The sequence below is a fragment of the Neomonachus schauinslandi genome, chromosome 15, assembly GCF_002201575.2.
Source record: "Neomonachus schauinslandi chromosome 15, ASM220157v2, whole genome shotgun sequence".
In the NCBI taxonomy this organism is placed as follows: domain Eukaryota; kingdom Metazoa; phylum Chordata; class Mammalia; order Carnivora; family Phocidae; genus Neomonachus; species Neomonachus schauinslandi.
Genome location: NC_058417.1, coordinates 59,065,234 through 59,088,123, shown reverse-complemented (window position 1 = coordinate 59,088,123; position 22,890 = coordinate 59,065,234). Strand labels below are relative to the sequence as shown.

The following is a 22,890-nucleotide window of genomic DNA, read 5'->3' as shown; positions in this document are numbered from 1 at the left end:
ACCTTTGAACTTACACTTTTCAACCTGAAAGAAACAAAGAATAGCTACAATTCTAAAATAGCATCAATAAAGCCAATATTATTCTTATGAGTATCAATGGGCCATTCTGAAACAAGGTAAAATATAAATATCTTACTCTGTGCTTAATCTGAAGTGTTGCCACTGAAATCAATTACCAACCTATGAAGATTGCAGACTCAAAGCTGATAATGGTTATTCAAAACTAAATTTATGGAATACCCAGGAAATAGGCTGAATTGGAACCTGCAGGCAGTTTTCAAATACTCATTAGCAACAGTTTTTTAAAGACATAGAATGCTATTGTTTTCATATAAATTGGAAGTTTTAAAATCATCTCCCTTTAGTGCTTTCAGTTGTCGTATGGCCATAAACCAAAGACCCAAATAATTTCAAATGATCACAGATACTGTTTAGGCAAAAGTTGTCATGGGTCAGTACTTTTAACGTTGTATACATCAAATTATAGTAAAAAGATGACCATAAACAAGATGCAGCCCCTGTATTTTCATGAACGGCACAATAGATTATAGGAAACTGAGTTTATATTCCACCATCAAGTCTGGTTCTCCCATTAGTTCACTTTGTGATGGCTCATTAAGAATATCTTCACATCCAGGGCGCCTGGGTGGCTCAGTCGTTAAGCGTCTGCCTTCGGCTCAGGTCATGATCCCAGGGTCCTGGGATCGAGCCCCGCGTCGGGCTCCCTGCTCCGCGGGAAGCCTGCTTCTCCCTCTCCCACTCCCCCTGCTTGTGTTCCTGCTCTCCCTATCTCTCTCTCTCTCTGTCAAATAAATAAATAAAATCTTAAAAAAAAAAAAAATATCTTCACATCCGATAGTCTCATCATTACCCCTGAAAATACCCAGTGAAAGGTTTGAGCTCGGAAGAAATGGAAGACCCTGAGCCTGCTGCTCTGCCTTGAATTCCATTTGTAATTTTATTTTATTTATTTATTTATTTTTAAAGATTTTATTTATTTGAGAGAGAGAGTGCACAAGCAGGGGGAGCGGCAGAGGGAGAGGGAGAAGCAGGCTTCCCGCTGAGCAGGGAGCCCGATGCGGGACTCGATTCCAGGACCCTGGGATCATGACCTGAGCTGAAGGCAGACATTTGACCATTTGGTCAAATGGGTACCCAGGTGCCCCTCCATTTGTAATTTTAGTGGAAAAATTCATTTTATCTTGTTTGAGCTGGAACTTTTTTTCTGATAATTCAAGATGATGACTGGGCAGAAGTTCATTTTTCACACAAGGCCTTTTTGAAGAAGATCATGACTTTCAGAAGATCTGCTTGCTGAGAGTTCAGTAACTGGAATACCGTCCCTTAGCTGCGGCCCACGGCCTCTGGCGTTCATCTTCAACTCGCTTCGACAGACCCTTGCAGCCCCTCACCAGCCAGCCCGCTGCTAACTTCCGCTTCTGGGGATGCCTCCTGTGAGTTGCTTTTTCACAAAAGTTTCTGAGTTCTGGAAGACTTAGGGAGACAAGAAGATGCCGCTTAGAAATGCTTCCCTTCAGTTTACAGAAGCAGAGGCCTCTCGGGTTTTAGATGACAGCGGCCAAGAGGAAGGGGAAAGGGCCCTTCCATACCTAGGAAGTCGCGCATTCAAACTTCTACACATGTCCTTGGTGACGGATTCGTGATCCATTTGGTTTGGTTTCTGGTCAGAGGAGTCCACGTTCTTCTGACTGGAGCTCTGGAAATCCTGCCTCAGAGTGGGCAGAGCAGTGCCGTCAGAGCCTGTAGCCACACGTTCCATGACCCGCCGGGGGTGCCCGAAACTGCGACGGTGCCAGACCCTGTGTGTACCTCGTTTCTCCTAGACATGCTTACCCATGATAACGTTTATAAATTAGGTGCAGGAAGAGGTTCACAATAGCTAATAACGAAATAGAGCAACTATAGCAATATGTTGTAAATAAAGTTCTGTGACTGGGGTCTCTCAAAATCATCGCACTGAGCCGTACCCCCCTTTGTTGCAACGCTGTGAGATGAAGTGCCTACGTGACAGGAGGAGGGAGGGGAGTGATGTGGGCCTGTGGCATCGGGTGAGGCTACTGCTGACCTGACTGTGGGGCAGGTGCAGGATCGTCTGTTCGCAGACCGCGGTCGTCCGCAAGTAGCTGGGACCACAGCTCGTAAACGGTCCTTGCACACTGTCCTCACTGCAGAGCTTTCTCTCTTGTCTCTTTCTTCCCCCGGCTTTTTTCTTTTCATCAAAGTAAAACTTTTCCCACAGCAACTGCAACATTTTGCTTTCCCACCAGCAATGTACGAGGGTTCTGATGTCTCCACATCCCTGGCAACACTTACTTTCTGTCTTTTTTCTTCTCTCCATCCTAATGAGTGCAAAGTGGTATCTCACTGTGATTTTGATTTTGCATTTCCCTGATGACTAATGGTGTTGACCACCTTTCCATGGGCTTGTTGGCCATTTGTGTATCTCCAGATTCCGTAGCTTTTAAGCTCAGGTATTAAAAACTAAGGAAAATAAGTTCATTTCCAAATTTTGCCTTTCCCATGTCCTTTTATCTCCTGGAAAAAAACTGACATGGTACTTTAGGACCCATCCCAGGAGGTCCATGGGGGCAGAACTAATTTCGTAACTACCCAGATGTTAACATGCAGTTTAGTCACCAACACCATCTTGAAGTGAATGTAATACAAGGTTTTAAAAAACTTCTGTTTCAGTACATACAGTACGTAATTAAGTACATATCAGTACTAATACAGTTCATATCATTATTTACAACTCATATACACAAAAACCTCATTGGAGTCCTCAGTAAGCTTGTGTTTAACCAAGTAGATTCATTCTGAGAAATGTTATATCAACAGTAATTGTGTCTTGTAGTATGTGAGCTTAAAGATTAATTTCCAAGATTTGTAGGTAACTTAACCCAAACTGAGTTAATGAACGAGTATTCCTTGGCTGCCTAGATCTTTCTAAGTAAGACAGGATGCTGAAACATCTCTTACAAGCAGAATCTTTAAGTTTATTCACTTAACCTTCTGCTGCTTACTTTTCTGTGCTGCAGAGAGGGTATATCTTTGGGTCTGTTAGTGAACGTGTTGATTAACGGCGCTTTGAGAAGGTGTGTCCAGAGTTGTGTGTGAGAGGCCCTGCACGCTGCAGTCACAACGGCTCGCGGCGTCACCCCTACACACACTGCGAGAGAGGGCTGACTGGTGTAGGCAGGAACGTGCTGTACTTCTGCAGTGTTTGTGTTTGGCACCAGGGGCATCAGGAAGCGAGGTGCACACAGAAAGCAAACCGTTCCAGAGCCCGGCTGTCTCGGTCAGTGGAGCATGTAACTCCTGGTCTCAGGGATGTGAGTTCAAGCCCCACGTTGGGCATAGAGCTGACTTTTTAAAAAAGCAAAAAGGAAAAAAAAGAAAAAGCAAATCCTTTCCTCCCCTTGTTTCTAGGGAAACCGCCTCGTCACCCTCTGCCCACCCCTGAGGCCCAGAACATGAGTGTCGCACCTGAGGCCCCTTTGGGACAGTTGCAACCCCATTCTGCAGCTCAGGTAATACTCCTTTATCTAAGAAATATACTTCTAATAACTGTTTGCTAATCACTTAAGTATTGTATTTCATTTCCAAAATGTAAAATCCAGTGAACACAATTGAAAAGGCCTCCAATTTTCAGCACCCAAGCATGGTTACTAGTAACATCTCAGTGTGTTTCCTGCTGGGGTTGTTTTTGTTTTTTTTTTAGATTTTATTTATTTATTTGACAGAGAGAGACACAGCGAGAGAGGGAACACAAGCAGGGGGAGCGGGAGAGGGAGAAATAGGTCTCCCATTGAGCAGGGAACCCAACGTGGGGCTCGATCCCAGGACCCCGGGATCATGACCTGAGCCAAAGGCAGACGCTTAACGACTGAGCCACCCAGGCGCCCCCTGCTATTTTTTTTTTTTTTAAGATTTATTTATTTTAGAGAGAGAGGGAAAGAGGGAGGGGCAGAGGGAGAGGAAGAGAGAGAATCTCAGGCAGACTCCCCGCTGAGTGCGGAGCCCGATGTGGGGCTCAATCTCCCGACCCTGAGATCATGCCCTGAGCTGAAACCAAAAGTCAGATGCTTAACCAGGCCACCCAGACACCCCTCCTGCTGTTTTTTTTTAAAATTACCTAAGTAAATAATAAATATAAAATTACAAATTACCATCATATGTATGTTTTACTATTGCTTTACCCACCTGAGTATTACCTTTTTTAAAGATTTTATTTATTTATTTGAGAGAGAGAGAAAGCACACACACACAGAGGGAGAGGGAGAAGCAGACTCCCCCCTGAGCAGGGAGCGCAGTGCGGGGCTGGATCCCAGGACCCTGAGATCATGACCTGAGCTGAAGGCAGATGCTTAACGACTGAGCCACCCAGGCCCCTTATTTTTCAAATCTTTACCAATATGATGGGTTAAAAAAATTTCATCTTTTAGAAGTTTCTTGTATTCTTAGTGGTATTAAAGTCTGTAATCTATTTATTGGCCATATATATTTCTTTTTTTGTGGGTTATTTATACACATGCTTTGCTAATTTTTCTACTTGTGTGTTTGTACTTACTAGTTTTTAAGAGTTCCTTATAAATGAAGGAACTGCTGCTTGTCCATTATAACCTTTCCCAGACTTGTCATTTGCCTTTAGCCTTTCTTTGTTTTCTTAATCCACAGATAACTTTTTTTAATGTAATGAATTCTGTCAGTCTACTTTAATGATTTATTTCACTGTGTTTTTTCTCTATTCCGAGTTTAGGTAAATATCCACCCATTTCTTCTAGCTGTTCTGTTTCACTAACTGTCATAATACCCATAAGTAATTATCCTCCTTTTTCTCAGTGATTTTGAATTGATTTGTTTTATCATGTGCTAAACATCTAAACTCTTGCTTATGTCTTTTTCAAATTAATTTTTTATTTTGAAATAATTTCAAATTTACACAAAGTGGCAAAAATAGCACTATACCCTTTACCTCGACTCACCAGTTGTTAACTGATCACTCCATTTGCTTTGCCATTCTTTCTCTTCCCTCCCTCTGCCTCCCCCACATTATAGATAGATAGATAGATAGATGATGGCTGATGGATGGATGGATGGTTGGTTGGATAAGTGGATGGATGGATGGATGGATAGGTGGATGAATGATAGGTAGACACACACACACAGTCAGACAACTTTGTTCCTGGACCAGCTGAGAATAAGTTGCAGACATCGAGCTCCTTTATGTCTGAAAACAAGGACTCCTCCCAACATTATGAAAATCAGGAAACATGACTATGGTCCTAGAATTTAATACATATTGTAAACTCAGATTTTGTGAGTCACAAGTCCAGGACCCACATTGCCTGCAGCACTTGCACACCTACACGTGTGTGTGGCTGTGTGTGTATGGAAATGCATGTGGGGGTTGCACGAGTAGTATGTTTGTGCACGTGTGCGTGCAAGCATGGGCATAGGTGTGCGTGTGGGCATCTCCTTCACCCCACAATGAGTCTTCTGACCTTGTCTGTCCTTCACAATGCTGACGTTTTGGAAGAGCCAGGCCCGTGTTTGGCAGACCACGGGGTGGCACCTCTGCATTTTCAGGTTTGGATCTGTATTTATTTTCTTTTTTCTTTTTTTTAAAGATTTTATTTATTTATTTGACAGAGAGAGACACAGCAAGAGAGGGAACACAAGCAGGGGGAGTGGGAGAGGGAGAAGCAGGCTTCCCGCGGAGCAGGGAGCCCGATGCGGGGCTCGATCCCAGGACCCTGGGACATGACCTGAGCCGAAGGCAGACGCTCAACGACTGAGCCACCCAGGCGCCCCTAGAAATATTTATTTTTTTAAAGATTTTATTTGACAGAGTGAGAGCAGGAACACAAGCAGGGAGAGCGGGAGAGGGAGAAGCAGGCTTCCCGCGGAGCAGGGAGCCCGATGCGGGGCTCGATCCCAGGACTCTGGGATGGTGATCTGAGCCGAAGGCAGACGCTTAACAACTGAGCCACCCAGGCGCCCCCTGTATTTATTTTCTACACAGCTCCAGTGAAGGCTGCTTTCCCCCGCTGGGGCTGTCCTGCTCTAAATACCATACCTTTGCAGGGGCACCTGGGGGGCTCAGTCGTTTAAGCAGCTGACTCATGGTTTCTGTTCAGGTCGTGATCTCAGGTTGTGGGATCAAGCAAGGAGTCTGCTTAGGACTCTCTCTCCTTCTCTCTCTGCCCCTCCCCTTGCTCATGGTTTCTCTCTCTCTCTCTCAAATAAATAAATAAAATCTTAAAAAAAAAAAACATACCTTCGTAATATTTTTAATATATTACAAATACATATAATAAGGTTGCTCTTGTTTATCTTCCTTTACAAAAATTTCTTAGCTGTTCATCCCATTTGATCTTTACTAGGTGAATACTGTAATTTATGTATTTTTATTATAAATATTTTTAGACTTCTAAGAAGGTACAAAGACTAATATATACACCATCCAACTTAATAAACAAAATGTTATAAAGTCAAAACCCCTTTGAGAGTTCTACCCCTACATCTCCCCTTCAGACTTTCCTGAGTCTGGTGTTTCTCTTCTCAGATATTTAAAAATCTGTATACATCACATCCGGGGGTTGTGTATATATCTTTCTGCAGAGCGCTTTCATTCCACATTGTGCTTCTGGGATGTATCGATGCGATATATGGAGAGCAGCTACGTCAGGCCACAGCTTTAGGGCCCCCCCTCTTCCACAGGTGGTACGTGAGCAGATGGGCCTGGATGTGCTCCAGGAAAACCCAATAGATCAGAAAGGTCAATCTCATATAGTCTTCATGTCATGAAACATTCTTCTTTTGATTTTTTCAACTATTTAAAAACGTAAAAACTACTTTTCGCTCATGGGCTGTACAGAAGGAGGTGGGCAGGATTTGGCCTCTGCCAGGTGTGGCTTGGCAAGCCCAGGTCTAGACACCAGTTTGTGCATATTCTTTCCATTGTATAAATACATCAACATTGGCTCATCCATTCTTCTCTCAGTGGGCATTTTGGCTATTTTTTGCTGTAAACATTGTTTTGAAAGTCGTCTTGTGCACACATATCAGCATCCCACCAGATGGTGTGTCTGTCCCACTGAGGAGCCCGCACGGACCCAGGATCATCACCCAGAGCCCAGGGCGTACGTGAGGGCTCGCGCTCACTGCTGTGTGTTCTACGGGATCGCACAAATGTATAATGACACTCGTCCACCCTCGTGTCTCACACAGAGCAGTCTCACTGTCCTAAAATTCCTCTGCGCTCTGTTCACCCTCCCCCCTTTCCAGTTCTATCCTTGGTACCAACTGATCTTCTTACTGCCTCACAGTTCTGCCGTTTCCCCCGAATGTCACGGGGTTGGAATCATAGGCCATGTAGCCTTTTCCAGATTGGCTCCTTTCTCCCGGTAATACGCATCTACGTTTCCTCCACGTCTTTCCGTGGTCTGAAAGCTCCCTTCTTATTGCTGGACAGCATTCTGTTTGATGACTGTACCAGTTTGTTTATCTCGAGGATCTCTTTAAGCTTACATTTTCTAGCTATTGCAGGCAATTGGAGCATAGTTGGCTTTTACCAAATGTTTTATAACTAGCAACTCCACAGAACTGATTAGCGCTAATACGTGTGGCAGCCATTTTCCCGGGTTCTCTGTGCGAATGGTGAGCATCTGTGGTGAGGGTCAGGCACCTCCCCTCACGGTCCTGTCTCATGCTGCTGTCCTGGCCAGGACTCCCATGCACCACAGAGAACAGGGTCATCCACACCTTTGTCCTGATTTATAGAATGCTTTTTTTCTTTTTTTTTTTTTGGTAAAGGTTTTATTTTTTATAGCAGTCTCTACATGCACCGTGGGGCTCAAACTCACAATCCCAAAATCGGGAGTCACACGCTCCCCCGACTGAGCCAGCCGGGTGCCCCAAATGCTTTTTGCATTTTATCTTCAAGTAGGAAGTTTGCTGTAGGCTTGGGTGTTAAGTTGGGTCCTACAAAATTGCCATTTTTGTAAGTCAAAAGTGGTTAAATATCAGCAATTTCATATGGTTCGACCTCATTCAGACCCTTCATCAGTTTAAAGTTCTTTCTCCTCCTGCTGTACTGAGTTTTTACCCAGAACAGGTGCTGAGTTCTGTCTGCTGGCACTTCTGACGACCCCAACCGGGGTCCCGGCCGGCAGGATGCCACTGTCCTTCCACGGAGGCCATGCCCTCCGCTGCGCTGCCTTTAGATTTCTGTTCTTCACAAGCCTTTCCACACGACTAGACGCTTCCACCTGTAATTAACTGATGAAAAGTAGCGAGCACGTGTCTTGGCGCCGTTCCTCACTACACCTGTGTGTAGCGTCTCATTCACTAACACTCAGTTTCCTTGAAGGATGTGGGAGTTTTATAGTCTTGAGGCCAATCCCTATCCGCCCATGTTCTGCAAAGAGTCTCCAGTGTATGGCTTGCCTTTTCAGTTTGTTTAAAGTAAGAGAACGCCAGCTGGGAGATGGATGGCCTGTTCCCCCAGGGGTGACGTGAGCCCCAAGGTGGCCCTAGCGAGGTAGCAGTGCTCAGGCTCTGCGCTGACCTGGGGGCCCGGGTAAGGGGTGGGCGGCCAGCGAGGAGAAGCGTCACATCTGGAGACAGCTGAAGCCAGAATTCGCTGTGGGATCGATTTGGATTGTGGGAGAGGGAAGGAGCCCAGGCTTGAGGCCTGGCTGCTGGGTGGGAGGAGGCGAGCGGCGCCTGGGACTGGCGATGCCTGAACTGCCCTGCTACCATGTCCGTCAGGCACACACCTCCTGGGGCTGGGGGGCTTCTGCTGGGCCTCAACACAAGCCCGTGGCAAACGGCAGGGTCTGCATCACGGGCAGGGACAGTGGGGAGAGCACCAGGGCACCCGGAATGGGTGTGTGGGAGAGGCCTGCACAGTGGTCTGCCCAACGAGGAGACGCTGGCCTGCGAAACGGCGCAGGGCCGGCCACAGAAAGGGGGCTGAAGACCATGGCGTTTTCCACCAGAGGACCCCCTCTCCTGCACGACTCCCTCCCCTGCACGACCCCCTCTCCTGCGCGACCCCCTCTCCTGGAGGACCCCCTCCCCTGCACGACCCCCTCCCCTGCGCGACCCCCTCCCCTGCGCGACCCCCTCCCCTGCATGACCCTCTCCCCTGCACGACCCCTTCACCACTTGTGGGAAATGCTGTTAAAGCATTGAAGTACCTAGCTATTCATAACTTTCAAATCACCTGCATTGATTAAAGTTCTAAATATGTGTTATTAGAAGAAAATCTCCCAAGTTGTCAAATAAATGTGCCTATTATCTGTCACAGTAAAACGTGCATATTATGACTTGGACCTCCACTTTTTCTAGTACATTAAGTATTGCATTACACTTTATTAATCTCCTTCAAACTACAAAACTACCATGGCTTTGTTACATCCAGTGAAATGCCTCCTTTCTTAAAACTTGAGAAAAGACGACTCCATGAGGCCCGCTTTTTTAACCAATAGATAAAAAAGCAAAGGATATGATCAGAAACTATGGAGGAAGGGCACCTGGGTGGCTCAGTCGGTTAAGTGGCTGACTCTTGATTACGGCTCAGGTCGTGATCTCAGGGTCCTGGGATCGAGCCCTGAGTCGGGCTCCCCGCTCAGTGCGGAATCTGCTTGAGACTGTCTCTGTCCCTCTGCGCATCCCATTCCTGCTCGCTCGCTCGCTCTCTCTCAAGTCAGTAAATCTTTTAAAAAGAAAAAGAAAAGAAACCCTGGAGGAAGAAACTCAGTCAGTCAACAAACATGAAAAGCCCATTTATCATCACTGCTGCCCCGGGGGCTGTAAGTTAAAATAAAAAAAATATGCATGGGGGCGCCTGGGTGGCTCAGTCGTTAAGCGTCTGCCTTTGGCTCAGGTCATGATCCCAGGGTCTTGGGATCGAGCCCCGCATCGGGCTCCCTGCTCAGCGGGAAGCCTGCTTCTCCCTCTCCCACTCCCCCTGCTTGTGTTCCCTCTCTCGCTGTCTCTCTCCCTCTCTCTGTCAAATAAATAAATAAAATCTTTAAAAAAAATATGCATGCATTACTCGGTTGAATTCAAATATTAATTAAACTAGAGCAGAGAAGAGCGGTGCAGTGGGTGTGAATGTTCTCTGGGGCTCCGGGAAGAGGCTGGTGGGTCTGGCCGGGCCCTCCCTGCGAGTGGCCCACTGCTCAGGCTCTGCCCTCGTCCAGCTGCTTGTAATGCTTACATTTTCTTCCATATTCCTGTTCAGTGCCTCTTAAGACTCCTTACGTTCCCCTCTGACTGCTCTCAGGCAGGCGTCCCCACAGAGGGAGGGTGGAAGGCCGTTCAGGCTGCGGGGGCCTGCCAGCAAACTGAGAGGCACGGGGGGTCAGGCTCAGGGCTCCCTCCCCTGATGCTGAGAAGGGGTCTGTGTGATGCTGGGGTGCTTGGTCTCCTGAAGGCCGGGAGGGGCACTCAGGTGGACACTGTTCTTCCTGGCTGGTGGACACGACCATGCCCCTCCCTTCTGGCCTGCCACCAACTTGAGCGAGTCCCTGATACTGGAAATCTGGGCAGAGCGTTTCTTCCTCTTCTGGAGGGAGACCTTGGTAACACACCCCATCGGTGACCCGCCGACACTGAATTCCTTCTGTCCGCGTTTTCACGGCAGGACTCTAAGAACACTAAGAAAAAACGTGTCTCTGAATGTTCGGGGAAGGCCCAGCCCCGCTCGGCCCAGATGGTGGGGAGAAGCGGTCCTCCTCGGGGCTGGACGGCAGAGGCCGGGGCCGGGGCCGGGGCGGGGCAGGTAGGGCAGGGCTGCTTGTGCTGGGGACGCCATGTGCTGGGGTCACCGTGCCACCATGGGAAGCCGAGCGCTGGGAGTCCTAGCAGGTGGCTGTTGCCCCGGCAGCACCAGACGCTTCTCTTGGGATGGCGGATTCTGCTCTTGTGCCTTCACGGAGTGGGTCGGCCCGGGGCACTGGGGGCATGGGCGGACACGGGCTCCAGCGTGGGCCTTGGCACAGCCGGAGAGGCGTGTTTTGGGGCATTTGCCCTTCTTTCCAAGGAGACCAGACTGCCTTTGCCTTACACGTTGCTTTGTCCTTCCAGTGTCCGTAGGAACCCCAGCTGGTCAGGCACCGGCCAGCCTGTGTGCCTGGGAGCGCGGACCTGTCCCCAGGGCCTCTGCGAGATGGTCCCTGAAGCCTCGCCCCAAGGCCTGTCTTTGGGCCATGCCCACCACCTTGTCACTTACTCCGGGGACAGCAGAGCAGGGCTCTCAGGGATCATTGTGTCTTTTTTTACTTTCATAGAGGCAACACAGAATCTCTACAGTGACTTGCAGATCAACTCGGCACAAAGAAAACCGGTCCCCAAAGCCACGCCCAGCTCAAGAATCCCACAGGGAAAGTGGGCACCGCACCGGAAGCTCCTCATCAGCGGCCAGCGGCCCCCTCCAGGACACGTGGAAGTTACTGGACCTGGGATCCAGCCCCTCTGGCCTCACCTCCCAGGACGACTCTGCACCAGGTAGGCTGGGGCCAGGGCTGTGGGGTCCCAAACAGGCCAGGCTCGGCCAGTGGCCGCCGACAGAATCCACGGGCAGAGAGAAGGTGGCGGTGACACAAGAAAGGAGTTTATTTCAGGGAGGCCGTTCCCAGGAAGCCAGGGGACTGTTGTCCAGAAGATCCTCCCAAGTGCAGAAAACACTTCCAGGTTTATATAAGGACCATGTGGGACAGAGGTCAGTGGGTGTGTGCAGGTGGGCAGTGAAGGTCAGGTCGGTCACCGTCATAGGGCCCGTCACGGGGGTCCTGCTGGCTCAGAGCTGTCCTTACAGCTTGAGGGGAATTTCGGTTCCCACTGGGGACCCTGCTCTCAGGGTCTTTTGCTGGAGCTCAGAGAGAAGTGGGAAGGAAGAGCTTGATCCATGAGGAAGTCCAGCCAGAGGTCAGAACAGAGGTGAGATGTGCTGCCCCGGCCGCTGCCTGGCGGGGCTGGGTGACCCCGTCAGGCTGACGTGCAGACAGACACACTGCAGTCTCCGCCTGTGCAGGCTCCTGCGCGGAGGCTCGGGGCTGTGTCGCCACGGGCCCGGGTGCTGCACAAGCCACCCGCAGGGGCCCCCCAGGGAGCTGGTGCGTCAGTCTGGGAGACACGGGCATTCTCTGGGCTGCCCAGCCTCGCGAGCACGACCCTGCCCTTGCCCTTGTCCGCCTGGTCATCACGGGGGTCCGGGAGAATCCATCTCGAGGGCCCACCTCTGGGGGAGCTGCATGAGCCCCCCATGTGGCAAGAAGGCCAAGGGAGGGCAGCCCGTGCGGAGCCCATGCAGGCCGCGCTCTGTTACGTAGATGTGCCAACGACGTGATGTGACCTTGTCCCTGCTGTGGACTTTTTAGGTTATTTCCAATCTTTTGTCCTACACGTCATGTTAAAGTGAACGGCCTTGTACACAAGCTTTCAGCCCGCAGGGCGGGGCGTCGCTTTGTTGGAAAGCAGAAGCATTTCTGGTTCGGGAAGACGTTGTCCAGCTGGGCTCTGGCAGGTCCACAGCCACCCCATTGGGAGGTGGGCCTTCCCCACTTCACTTCCTATTCCTCACCTTCAATTCTCTGCCCCTTTGTACGTGGAGTTTACTATCTGTGTCTTACTGATTTGTATTAGCTCATCATTTATGATGGAAATTAGGCCTTTTCTGAGACATGAATTACAGATCTCACGCATCCCCCCACCCACCCCCCAGGTTCTCATTTGACGTTTTTTTTTTTTAAGATTTTATTTATTTATTTGACAGAGAGACACAGTGAAAGAGGGAACACAAGCAGGGGGGGCGGGAGAGGGAGAAGCAGACTCCCCACTGAGTAGGGAGCCCGATGCGGGGGCTCAATCCCGGGACCCTGGGATCATGACCTGAGCCGAAGGCAGACGCTTAACGACTGAGCCACCCAGGCACCCCTCATTTGATTTTTTTTTTGTTTTTTAAAACATTTTAAAATTTAAATTTAATTAATTAACATATACTGCATTATTAGTTTCAGAGGTAGAGGTCAGTGATTCATCCGTTGCGTATAACACCCAGTGCTCATTACATCACATGCCCTCCTTAATTCCCATCACCCAGTTGCCCCATCCCCCCACCCCCCTCCCCTCCAGCAACCCTCAGTTTGTTTCTTAGAGTTAAGAGTCTCTTATGGTTTGTCTCCCTCTCTGATTTCATCTTGTTTTATTTTTTCCTCTCTCCCTCTATGATCGTCTGTTTTGTTTCTTAAATTCCACATATGAGGGAAATCATATGATAATTGTCTTTCTCTGATTGACTTATTTCACTCAGCATAATACCCTCTAGTTCCATCCACGTTGTAGCAAATGGTAAGATTTCAAATTTTTGGTGTAATATTCCATTGTATATATACACCACATCTTCTTTATCCATTCATCTGTCGATGGACATCTGGGCTCTTTCCATAGTTTGGCTATTGTGGACATTGTTGCTATAAACACTGGGGTGCAGGTGCCCCTTTGGATCCCTACATTTGTATCTTTGGGGTAAATACCCAGTAGTGCAATTGCTGGGTCGTAGGGTAGCTGTATTTTCAACTTTTTGAGGAACCTCCATACTGTTTTCCAGAGTGGCCACACCAGCTTGCATTCCCACCAACAGTGTAGGAGTGTTCCCCTTTGTCTGGATCCTCGCCAACATCTGTCGTTTCCTGACTTGTTAATTTGAGCCATTCTGACTGGTGTGAGGTGATATCTCATTGAGGTTTCGATTTTTCTGTTGGCCATTTGTATGTCTTCTTTGGAGAAATGTCTTCTGTCCATTTCCTTTTTTTTTTTTTAAGTTTTATTTATTTATTTGACAGAGAGACAGCGAGAGAGGGAACACAAGCAGGGGAAGTGAGAGAGGGAGAAGCAGGCTTCCCGCGGAGCAGGGAGCCCGATGCGGGGCTCGATCCCAGGACCCTGGGATCATGACTTGAGCCGAAGGCAGACGCTTAACGACTGAGCCATCCAGGTGCCCCATCTTCTGTCCATTTCTTGATTGGATCATTTGTTCTTTGGGTGTTGAGTTTAATAAGTTCTTTATAGATTTTGGATACTAGCCCTTTATCTGATATGTCATTTGCAAATATCTTCTCCCATTCTGTCGGTTGTCTTTTGGTTTTGTTGACTGTTTCCTTGGCTGTGCAAAAGCTTTTTCTCTGGATGAAGTCCCAATAGTTCATTTTTGCCCTTGCTTCCCTGGCCTTTGGCGATGTTTCTAGGAAGAAGTTGCTGCGGCTGAGGTCAAAGAGGTTGCTGCCTGTGTTCTCCTTTAGGATTTTGATGGACTCCTGTCTCACATTTAGGTCTTTCAACTATTTTGAGTCTATTTTTGTGTGTGGTGTAGGGAAATGGTCCAGTTTCATTCTTCTGCATGTGGCTGTCCAATTTTCCCAACACCATTTGTTGAAGAGACTGTCTTTTTTCCATTGGACATTCTTTCCTGCTTTGTCGAAATGAGTTGACCATAGAGTTGAGGGTCCATTTCTGGGCTCTCCATTCTGTTCCACTGATCTATGTGTCTGTTTTTGTGCCGTTCCATACTGTCTTGATGATGACAGCTTTCTAACAGAGCTTGAAGTCTGGAATTGTGATGCCGCCAGCTTTGCTTTTCTTTTTCAGCATTCCTCTGGCTATGCGGGGTCTTTTCTGGTTCCATACGAATTTTAGGATTATTTTTTCCATTTCTTTGAAAAAAGTGGATGGTAGGGCGCCTGGGTGGCTCAGTTGGTTAAGCCACTGCCTTCGGCTCAGGTCATGATCCTGGAGTCCCTGGATCGAGTCCTGCATCGGGCTCCCTGCTCGTCAGGGAGTCTGCTTCTCCCTCTCCCACTCCCCGTTTGTGTTCCCTCTCTCACTGTGTCTTTCTCTGTCAAATAAATAAATAAAATCTTTAAAAAAAAAAAGAAAAGAAAAAAGTGGATGGTATTTTGATGGGCATTGCATTGAATGTGTAGATTGCTCTAGGTAGCATTGACATCTTCACAATATTTGTTCTTCCAATCCATGAGCATGGAACGTTTTTCCATTTCTTTGTGTCTTCCTCAATTTCTTTCATGAGTATTTTATAGTTTTCTGAGTACAGATCCTTTGCCTCTTTGGTTAGATTTATTCCTAGGTATCTTATGGTTTTGGGTTCCATTGTAAATGGGATCAACTCCTTAATTTCTCTTTCTTCTGTCTCATTGTTAGTGTATAGGAATGCCACTGAGTTCTGTGCATTGATTTTTATATCCTGCCTCTTTGCTGAATTCCTGGATGAGTTCTGGCAATTTTGGGGTGGAGTATTTTGGGTTTTTTACATAGAGTATCATGTCATCTATGAAGAGTGAGAGTTTGACTTCTTCTTTGCTGATTCGGATGCCTTTTATTTCTTTTTGTTGTCTGATTGCTGAGGCTGGGATTTCTAATACTATGTTGAATAGCAGTGGTGATGGTGGACATCCCTGCCGCGTTCCTGACCTTAGGGGGAAAGCTCTAAGTTTTTCCCCATTGAGGGTGATATTCCCTGTGGACTTTTCATAGATGGCTTTTATGATATTGAGGTATGTTCCTTCTATCCCGTGTGACTTTTGATCTCGGGGTCATGAGTTCAAGCCCCACATTGGGTGTAAACAAAATAAATAAATAAGTAAAGCAGAGCATGCTTTAAAAAAAAAAAAAAGCCACAGTCATGCTTGAAGGCATCCATTCGTGGCAAGAAGGTGGAGAATTCTTTCTTTTTTTTTTTAAGATTTTATTTATTTATTTGAGAGAGAGAGAATGAGAGACAGAGAGCATGAGAGGGAGGAGGGTCAGAGGGAGAAGCAGACTCCCCGCCGAGCAGGGAGCCCGATGCGGGACTCGATCCCGGGACTCCAGGATCATGACCTGAGCCGAAGGCAGTCGCTTAACCGCCTGAGCCACCCAGGCGCCCGAAGGTGGAGAATTCTTAAAAGCCAAAGACCCCATGAAGGAGGAGCCCTGCCTGCAGACTGATCACCACCATCCCCTTTGACCCCAAGGTCTTTGTCAAACTGGGTGAACTTGACATTGGGTGTCACAGCCTCAGGGTGTCCAGAAAGCAAGTGACAAAACTCAGGGCCCACCCGTGGTAGGGGTGTGATGGGTGAGCCTGCCCAGAAAGCAGGGACTGGGAAGGGTCCCACCCGCCCGCAGTGGGAAGGTGAGCCAGAAACAGCTCCGTGCCCCGCCTGCCCAGTGCCCCCACTGAGGACCGGGCCCTCGCACGGAGTGCTGGCAGGAGGGCCGTCCTTTATAACTTGTCACCATACACCGCTCTCATGTGGGTCAGTCCCAGTTACAACGTCCGTGTGGCCTGGGGACTTTAGTTCTCAGGGTTATGAGCCGGTGGGGCCCCCAAGGACTGGGCAGCAGTGGAGACAGACCGCTTTGTGGGGTCCACTTTGTCCCAGGCCATAAACATTCCCACAGATCAGATTCTAGCTGAGAATGGGATCCTGCACGCAGGGGGTAAGGCACCAGGCGTGAGGCCAGCAGAAGACAGACCCTCCATAAACCTGGAGGATACAAGGTATGAATAGCTGAGTTTCCTAGGTTCAAAGAAATAAGAGACTTGCAAGAAAACACGTCCAAGAAACAAAGAACTGTAAAGAAAGACCAAGCAAACTTAAGAACAAACAGAACTTTAAGAAAAGAAGAATATCATCATTCAAATTAACAGCTTGGTGGATGGGCTTAACAGCAGATTAGTGATATAGGCCTTATATGTGAAGCGATTACCCAGAGAGACAAAGAGGTTGAAAGAGAAGCAGAAAGCAAGCAGGTCCGGAGCCATGGAGGATGACATAGCAGGTGTGATTGATGCGTGGCTGCATGCTGGTCAGAGCCTCGGGCAAATGTGCCCTGTGAGGATCCGCTAAAGTATCCCACGGTCCTCGTTCTCTACCCCCGGAAGCCTCACAACCCCCATCTGAGTAACTTCAAGGACGTGCAACACCTGGGTGTGTCCTAACAGAACTCAGGAGCACCAGAGGCAATGGCGTGATGCAGAAGGCTGTCACCTGCAAAGAGGGGAGGCCTGATGGACGGCTGACTTCTCGTCAGCAGCAACGGGGGATCTGTACGTGCTGTCAGCCCAGAACCCCACACCCAGGGACATGTCTTTGACCAACCAGGGCAAAACAAAGACTTTACAGACAATAAGAACTTTGCAACTTTGTCACCACCTGTCCCTCATTTAAAAAAAAAAATCCAGGGCGCCTGGGTGGCTCAGTTGGTTGGGCGACTGCCTTCGGCTCGGGTCATGATCCTGGAGTCCCGGGATCGAGTCCCGCATCGGGCTCCCTGCTCGGCGGGGAGTCTGCTTCTCCCTCTGACCCTCCCCACCTCATGCTTTCTCTCTCTCTCAAATAAATGAATAGAAAATCTTTAAAAAAAAAAAAAAATCCAAAGTAGGAGTTGGCAAACTTTTCTGTAAAGGGCCACAGACGATATGCAAATGCGGGGTGTGGCTGCCTGCCAATAAAACTTTATTTAGAAAAACAGGTGGTAGCAATGTTGTTTAAGCTGAGTACACAGGTGTTTGTTTTATTCTTTTTTTAATCTTTTTTTAAAGATTTTATTTATTTGAGAGAGAGAATGAGATAGAGAGCATGAGAGGAGGCAGGTTCAGAGGGAGAAGCAGACTCCCCGCCGAGCAGGGAGCCCGACGCGGGACTCGATCCCGGGACTCCAGGATCGTGACCCGAGCCGAAGGCAGTCGCCTAACCGACTGAGTCACCCAGGCGCCCTTTTTTTTTTTTTTTTAAGTAATCCCAACACCCGGCATGGGGCTTGAAGTCACGATCCGGAGATGAACAGTTGCACGCTCCACCAACGGGGCCAGCCAGGCGCCCCACTGTTTGTTTTATTCTTTAAGTTATTTTATTTTTATTCTTTAAACTACACAGGTACATGTGCTTGATGAAATTTGGGAATCTTTGGTAATGGAAAGTCTTAAAGAGGAGGAGAGTGGTCACCTGGGGGCTGTGGCAGGGCTGTCAGGTGAGGTCAGGACAGGCAAGTGCCTCTGCCGCTTGTGAGGTGGAGGTCACCGTGGGGCTGCGGGTAGTCTGCGTGGACTGGTGGCGTGGTCATGCCGGTCTTCCTGGGGCAAGTGGCTGGAGGACACGTTGTTCCGGGAGCCGAGCTCTGCGAGGCAGCAGTTCCAGGAGGCCCACATCAGAGGGAGCCCGTCTGTGTGTAGGTGACAGAGGCGGATGGCACACAATAGGTCTGGGGGGGTGGGCAGACTCAGGAGAGGCGGGCCAGAGGCCATGCAGGGCTGGGCTTTGACAGGACGGGACTCTCTTGGTGACAGGACAGAGGCAGGGAGGTGGATGGGGGGGCCAGAACTGTGAGCTCAGCTGACAGGGGCGCCGGCCACAGCTCCGTGGGGGCCGGCAGAAGACACAGGGTCAGGTGAGAGGCACAGGAGGCAGCTACGGGTCCCCTGTCCTCCCCTCCCCCCCGCAGCGGCAAGCCCCAGGCCCATCGGCCCTTTGCGCCTGAGGGACAGGCCATATCCTTCGTCCGAGGCCGGCTACACAGACACCAGCCCGAGAGTCCAGAACAGGAGCCGTCCCTGCTCTGACAGCAGAGATGCAAGTGACCGCTGGAGAGCTGTCCTGGAACCGGTCCTGCGGTGGGAAGCAGGCTCCGGTCAGATTCCCTTTCTTGCCTGCGTTGAAGTGTGACACAGAGCCACCGCTCCGAGGGGGAAGCCGTGGAAGGCTTGCAGAACCCGGTCGTGAAACGGTTGTTGGACGAGTCGGGAAGCAGGTAGAAGGGGATGGCCGGGCAGCGCCAGGCCCGTGGCAAGCAGGGCGGCCAGCTGGGTGCCGTGGGCGTCGGTGGAGACCCTCCTGCGTGGGGAGGAGCACAGCCCCCCCAGCAGCCTGACATGCTTGTACACAGGTGACAGGACAGACTCATGGAAGTGGCTAGAAACACCTTATGTCATCATGGTGCCCCCCAGAAACTTACATGTACTCAGTGGAGCCAGGAGGGGACAGCCAAGGTGGTGGGCATTTGATCACGTTCCTGACATGCGGTGTGCCTGCCCAGCTGCGGGACCGACACACTGACCAACACAGAGGAGTCCCTCAACTTGCACGTCAGGTCCAGAGGCATATGAGCCGGGGGCTGGCTCCTCTGGGATTCTCGCTCCTCCTAAATGGGCCGAAAGGGCTGCAGCAGCTCCGAGCATCACGTGGGAAGAAGGCATGTTTCTCTTTCTCTTCATTGCAAATGGAAGTGTTTCTCCAGAGCTCCTGACAGACCCCTCTTCCACCTCGCCAGGGGTTGTCTCAGACCTGAGGACAGCGGCCAGGAACTGTGTTGGGGTCCTCGGCAGGAAAGCTGGGAAAGGCCGGGGATGGGGGTTGGGCCTTCAACAGGGTCTGTGCTGGGGAGGATGGCCAGACACCGGCTGGGTGGGGTCGCCGTGCCCTTTGTGAGCAGTGCTTTGTGATTAAAAAGTAAGAAAGATAATTTCAGTTGCAGGCTTTTGGTTCGCCTTTGAAAAACTGAGGTGGGAGGAAAAGGTTGAAATTAATGCAATTTAGGTTTTTTTTTTTTTAAGATTTTATTTATTTATTTGACAGCGAGACAGCGAGAGAGGGAACACAAATAGGGGAATGGGAGAGGGAGAAGCAAGCTTCCCGCGGAGCAGGGCCCGACTCGGGGCTCGATCCCAGGACCCTGGGATCATGACCTGAGCCGAAGGCAGACGCTTAACGACTGAGCCACCCAGGCGCACCATAATTTAGATGTTTTAATTATCTACAAAACTTCTCTATGCCCCCTTGTATCCTGAGTATTTGAGTATGCATAATTGAGTTACCTATATGATACTCTACTTTGTGTAAGAACACTTTTTTTTTTTTTTTAAGATTTTATTTATTAATTTGACAGACAGCGAGAGAGGGAACACAAGCAGGGGGAGTGGGAGAGGGAGAAGCAGGCTTCCCGCTGAGCAGGGAGCCCGACGCGGGGCTCGATCCCAGGACCCTGAGCTCATGACCTGAGCCGAAGGCAGACGCTTAACAGACTGAGCCACCCAGGCGCCCCTGTAAGAACACTTTTTAAGACCTCACTAGTTTCTTCAAAGACACTCTTAGGCAGACAGGAACTCTGCTTGAGATGTAAATGTGTGATCCTAAGCATTTATGATCAAGTACAACGTGGGGAATCGGTCCCCAGACAAGCAGTCTGGAGGCTCCGTTCTAGAAACTGGGATGAGGTGTCTTCTGCATTTGCCCATTTTCAGTGTATTGTGAGTAGCGATCATGAACAGTCAGAAATGGTAAATAGTTTAACAGTGTGTGACATCTGCATTTAAACATGAAGAATTACATTTATTACACGGTATTTCTCAAGATGGCACACAGTTCTTATACTGAAAGGACACACACCCCTTGGTTTTGAGATGGGACCAGAGCCGCCCCCATCCTGCCCCCAGCAGGCCTGGCCAGTCCCTGCTGCACCCCCATCTGAGGCCAGGGCCTCAGGGTCACCACAGCCCCCTTCTCCATCCAGTCCAAAGGGTAAGGCCCCTCCACTCCCAGCCGCCTTCCGCCCAATCCCCACCCCGACAACCCCCACCCCTGCCTGCTCCATCCTGACCCTACCCCTCTCTCCTCTTTCCTGGCTACATAGTGCCTAGGGGCTACGACCTTGGCTTCCCTCCCCCCAGGCCCATGCAGCCCAGCCCCCTCCAGCCTGCATCTGCGGATGCCTCCTCCCCACCTTCCTTTCCAAGCACCTGCCTCCACCCCAAGCCCTGCTAGCTGCATCTTCCAGATGACTTCCTTCCCCTCTTAGCACTAGCCCCCAACCTGGGACAATGTGGGGCTGGGGTGGGGGCATCGTCCTTGATCCTTGACCCCCCCTGGTCAGCACAAGCAGGTACACAACAGGTACTCAATCCAGTTGAGCAGGGAGATAACTGGAAAGAATGGAGCCCAGGGAGGCCCTGAGTCTGCAGCCTAGGGATCTGGATTCCCGGGAAAAGCATGTGATTAGAGCAAGTACCAAGCAGTGTTGAAAAGTAGATTTTTAACAGTTGACTTTTCCTGGAAGGAAGTATTACATAATGTAAAGCTGTTTTCTCCATATTTAAGTAGTCAGTTACTGTACTTCTAATGGAAATATGGACAGTTTCCCTTGAAACTAAATGAGTGCGTTTTCAAGGGGGAAGAGGACCTACATAGCAAGACCCAGCCCTTCGAGATGCGAGCATGTCGCTGATGAGATGCCAGAGCGGAAGGGACCACCCTCCACCAGCAGTGCCAGCCGCACACTTTTTAAATTCCCAAAATGCATCCCAGGCAGAGTTAAATGGCTTAAAATCAAACCTAAAAATATACAGAATTGGAACTGAGGATTTACAAATGACTAGAAAGCTAACCTGAGATGTGATTTAAAATCACAAATTTCTAAGATAATTCTTTTTTAACTTCACAAATAATCCAACTGGAAAGATTTTCTTGAGCAAGATGACAAAGGTCACCTATGAATAACTCATCCAGGTTGATCAGGACAGGGACACTCAGCCGGGGCAGCACCAGAAAACACGGGTGTCAGGCCGCGCTGGCAACTCAGCACCTGCCTTGGGAAGCCTGAGCCAGCTCGGAGGGCGAGGCCGGGGCACTGGGACTCGTGGGAGGCGGTGTGTTGGCGTGTCCGTCCCAGGGGTGGTTCGAGTAGTCGGCCTCCCCAGTGTCCCTGCCACGTGTGTGGACGCTCAGGGTGCGGAACGCCCACTGGAGCAAAGGGGGCTCCAGACCTCGGCTAGTTATGGCCGGCACCTCCTTATGGCTAAGAAATAAATTTAAATGGTGCATAGGGTTTTCCGTGAGAAGTTTCCCCCTTCCCTCCCTACCACTCCCCTGCCCGCCTCCAGTTCCATCTCTGTCCCCCAGACCACAACTGTCCAGTCCCCTGCTCCTCTCCAGGCGTGCCCTGCTCTCTGTGGCCTCAGAAGCAAATATTTAAAAATGTGTGTGCCTCCCCTTTTCTTTTTAGTTGTATATACCAGGAGGCAGCTTGCTTTTAAATCCCCGTCTGCGCTCTTTATATCGGATCGGTGCAGCCAGAGCTAACACCTTCCAGTGGTTCAGTGATCCACCGCGTGAGCACGTGCTTTAACCACTTTGCATCCGTGGACGTTTAAATGGCCTGTGGTCTCAGCTCCTAAGTGCCGCAGTGTGTGTGCAGGGCCGTGGGACTCTGTTGTCAGAATATCTCGAACTGGAATCACTGGGTCAAAGGTGTGAGTGAGTGGTTTGAGTTCTGCGAGCTATTTCCAAATCGCCCTCAAAAAGTTGGCCCAATTTGTGTTCATGGCTGCAGGGTGTAAGAGTGTCTTTCCTAACTCCCATACTGGTGGATTTTTTTTTTTTTTAAGATTTTATTTATTTATTTGAGAGAGAGATAGAGAATCTCAGGCAGACTGCACTGAGCGCAGAGCCCGATGCGGGACTCGACCCTGAGATCCCGACCTGAGCCAAAACCAAGAGTCGGCAACTTAACTGACGACACCACCCAGGCGCCCCCAGTACTACTGGATTTTTATCAAGCGTTTTCTTTTTTTGCCAATGTGATGATGAAAAATATATTTCATTATTGGTTTTAATTTGCCGTTCTTAAACTATGGGTGAGGCTGGCCATCTTCCAAGTGCTTTGCATGTTGTTAGGTTTTGCACTGTTTTTAAAGGTGACTGCGAGAGCTCGCAGAGTAAGAAAATGCATGGTCGTTGTGCTCTGTAAAAGAACACCGAAGGACAGAAAACTGTGCTGGGGGAGGGGACTCTGCCCCTGCTCAGGAAG

At 49.4% G+C, this 22,890-nt stretch overlaps 1 protein-coding gene and 1 pseudogene across 5 annotated transcripts in view; one reads left to right on the top strand and one right to left on the bottom strand.

The window, feature by feature from the left end:
* The window catches only part of CCDC57 (coiled-coil domain containing 57), a 95,651-nt gene that overhangs the window by 51,527 nt on the left and 21,234 nt on the right, over positions 1–22,890 (top strand). For 2 of the 5 annotated variants that reach the window (XM_044921524.1, XM_044921519.1), the window contains 3 exons: positions 3,451–3,551; positions 11,325–11,541; positions 18,535–18,951. In XM_044921524.1, coding sequence (XP_044777459.1) covers positions 3,451–3,551; positions 11,325–11,541; positions 18,535–18,755 — 539 coding nt within the window. In that variant the 3' untranslated portion in view covers positions 18,756–18,951. Of the gene's footprint in view, positions 1–3,450; positions 3,552–11,324; positions 11,542–18,534; positions 18,952–22,890 lie in introns of those variants that run through there. The other 3 variants (XM_044921520.1, XM_044921523.1, XM_044921522.1) reach the window with 3 other exon arrangements.
* LOC110572548 lies at positions 546–1,375 on the bottom strand (annotated as a pseudogene).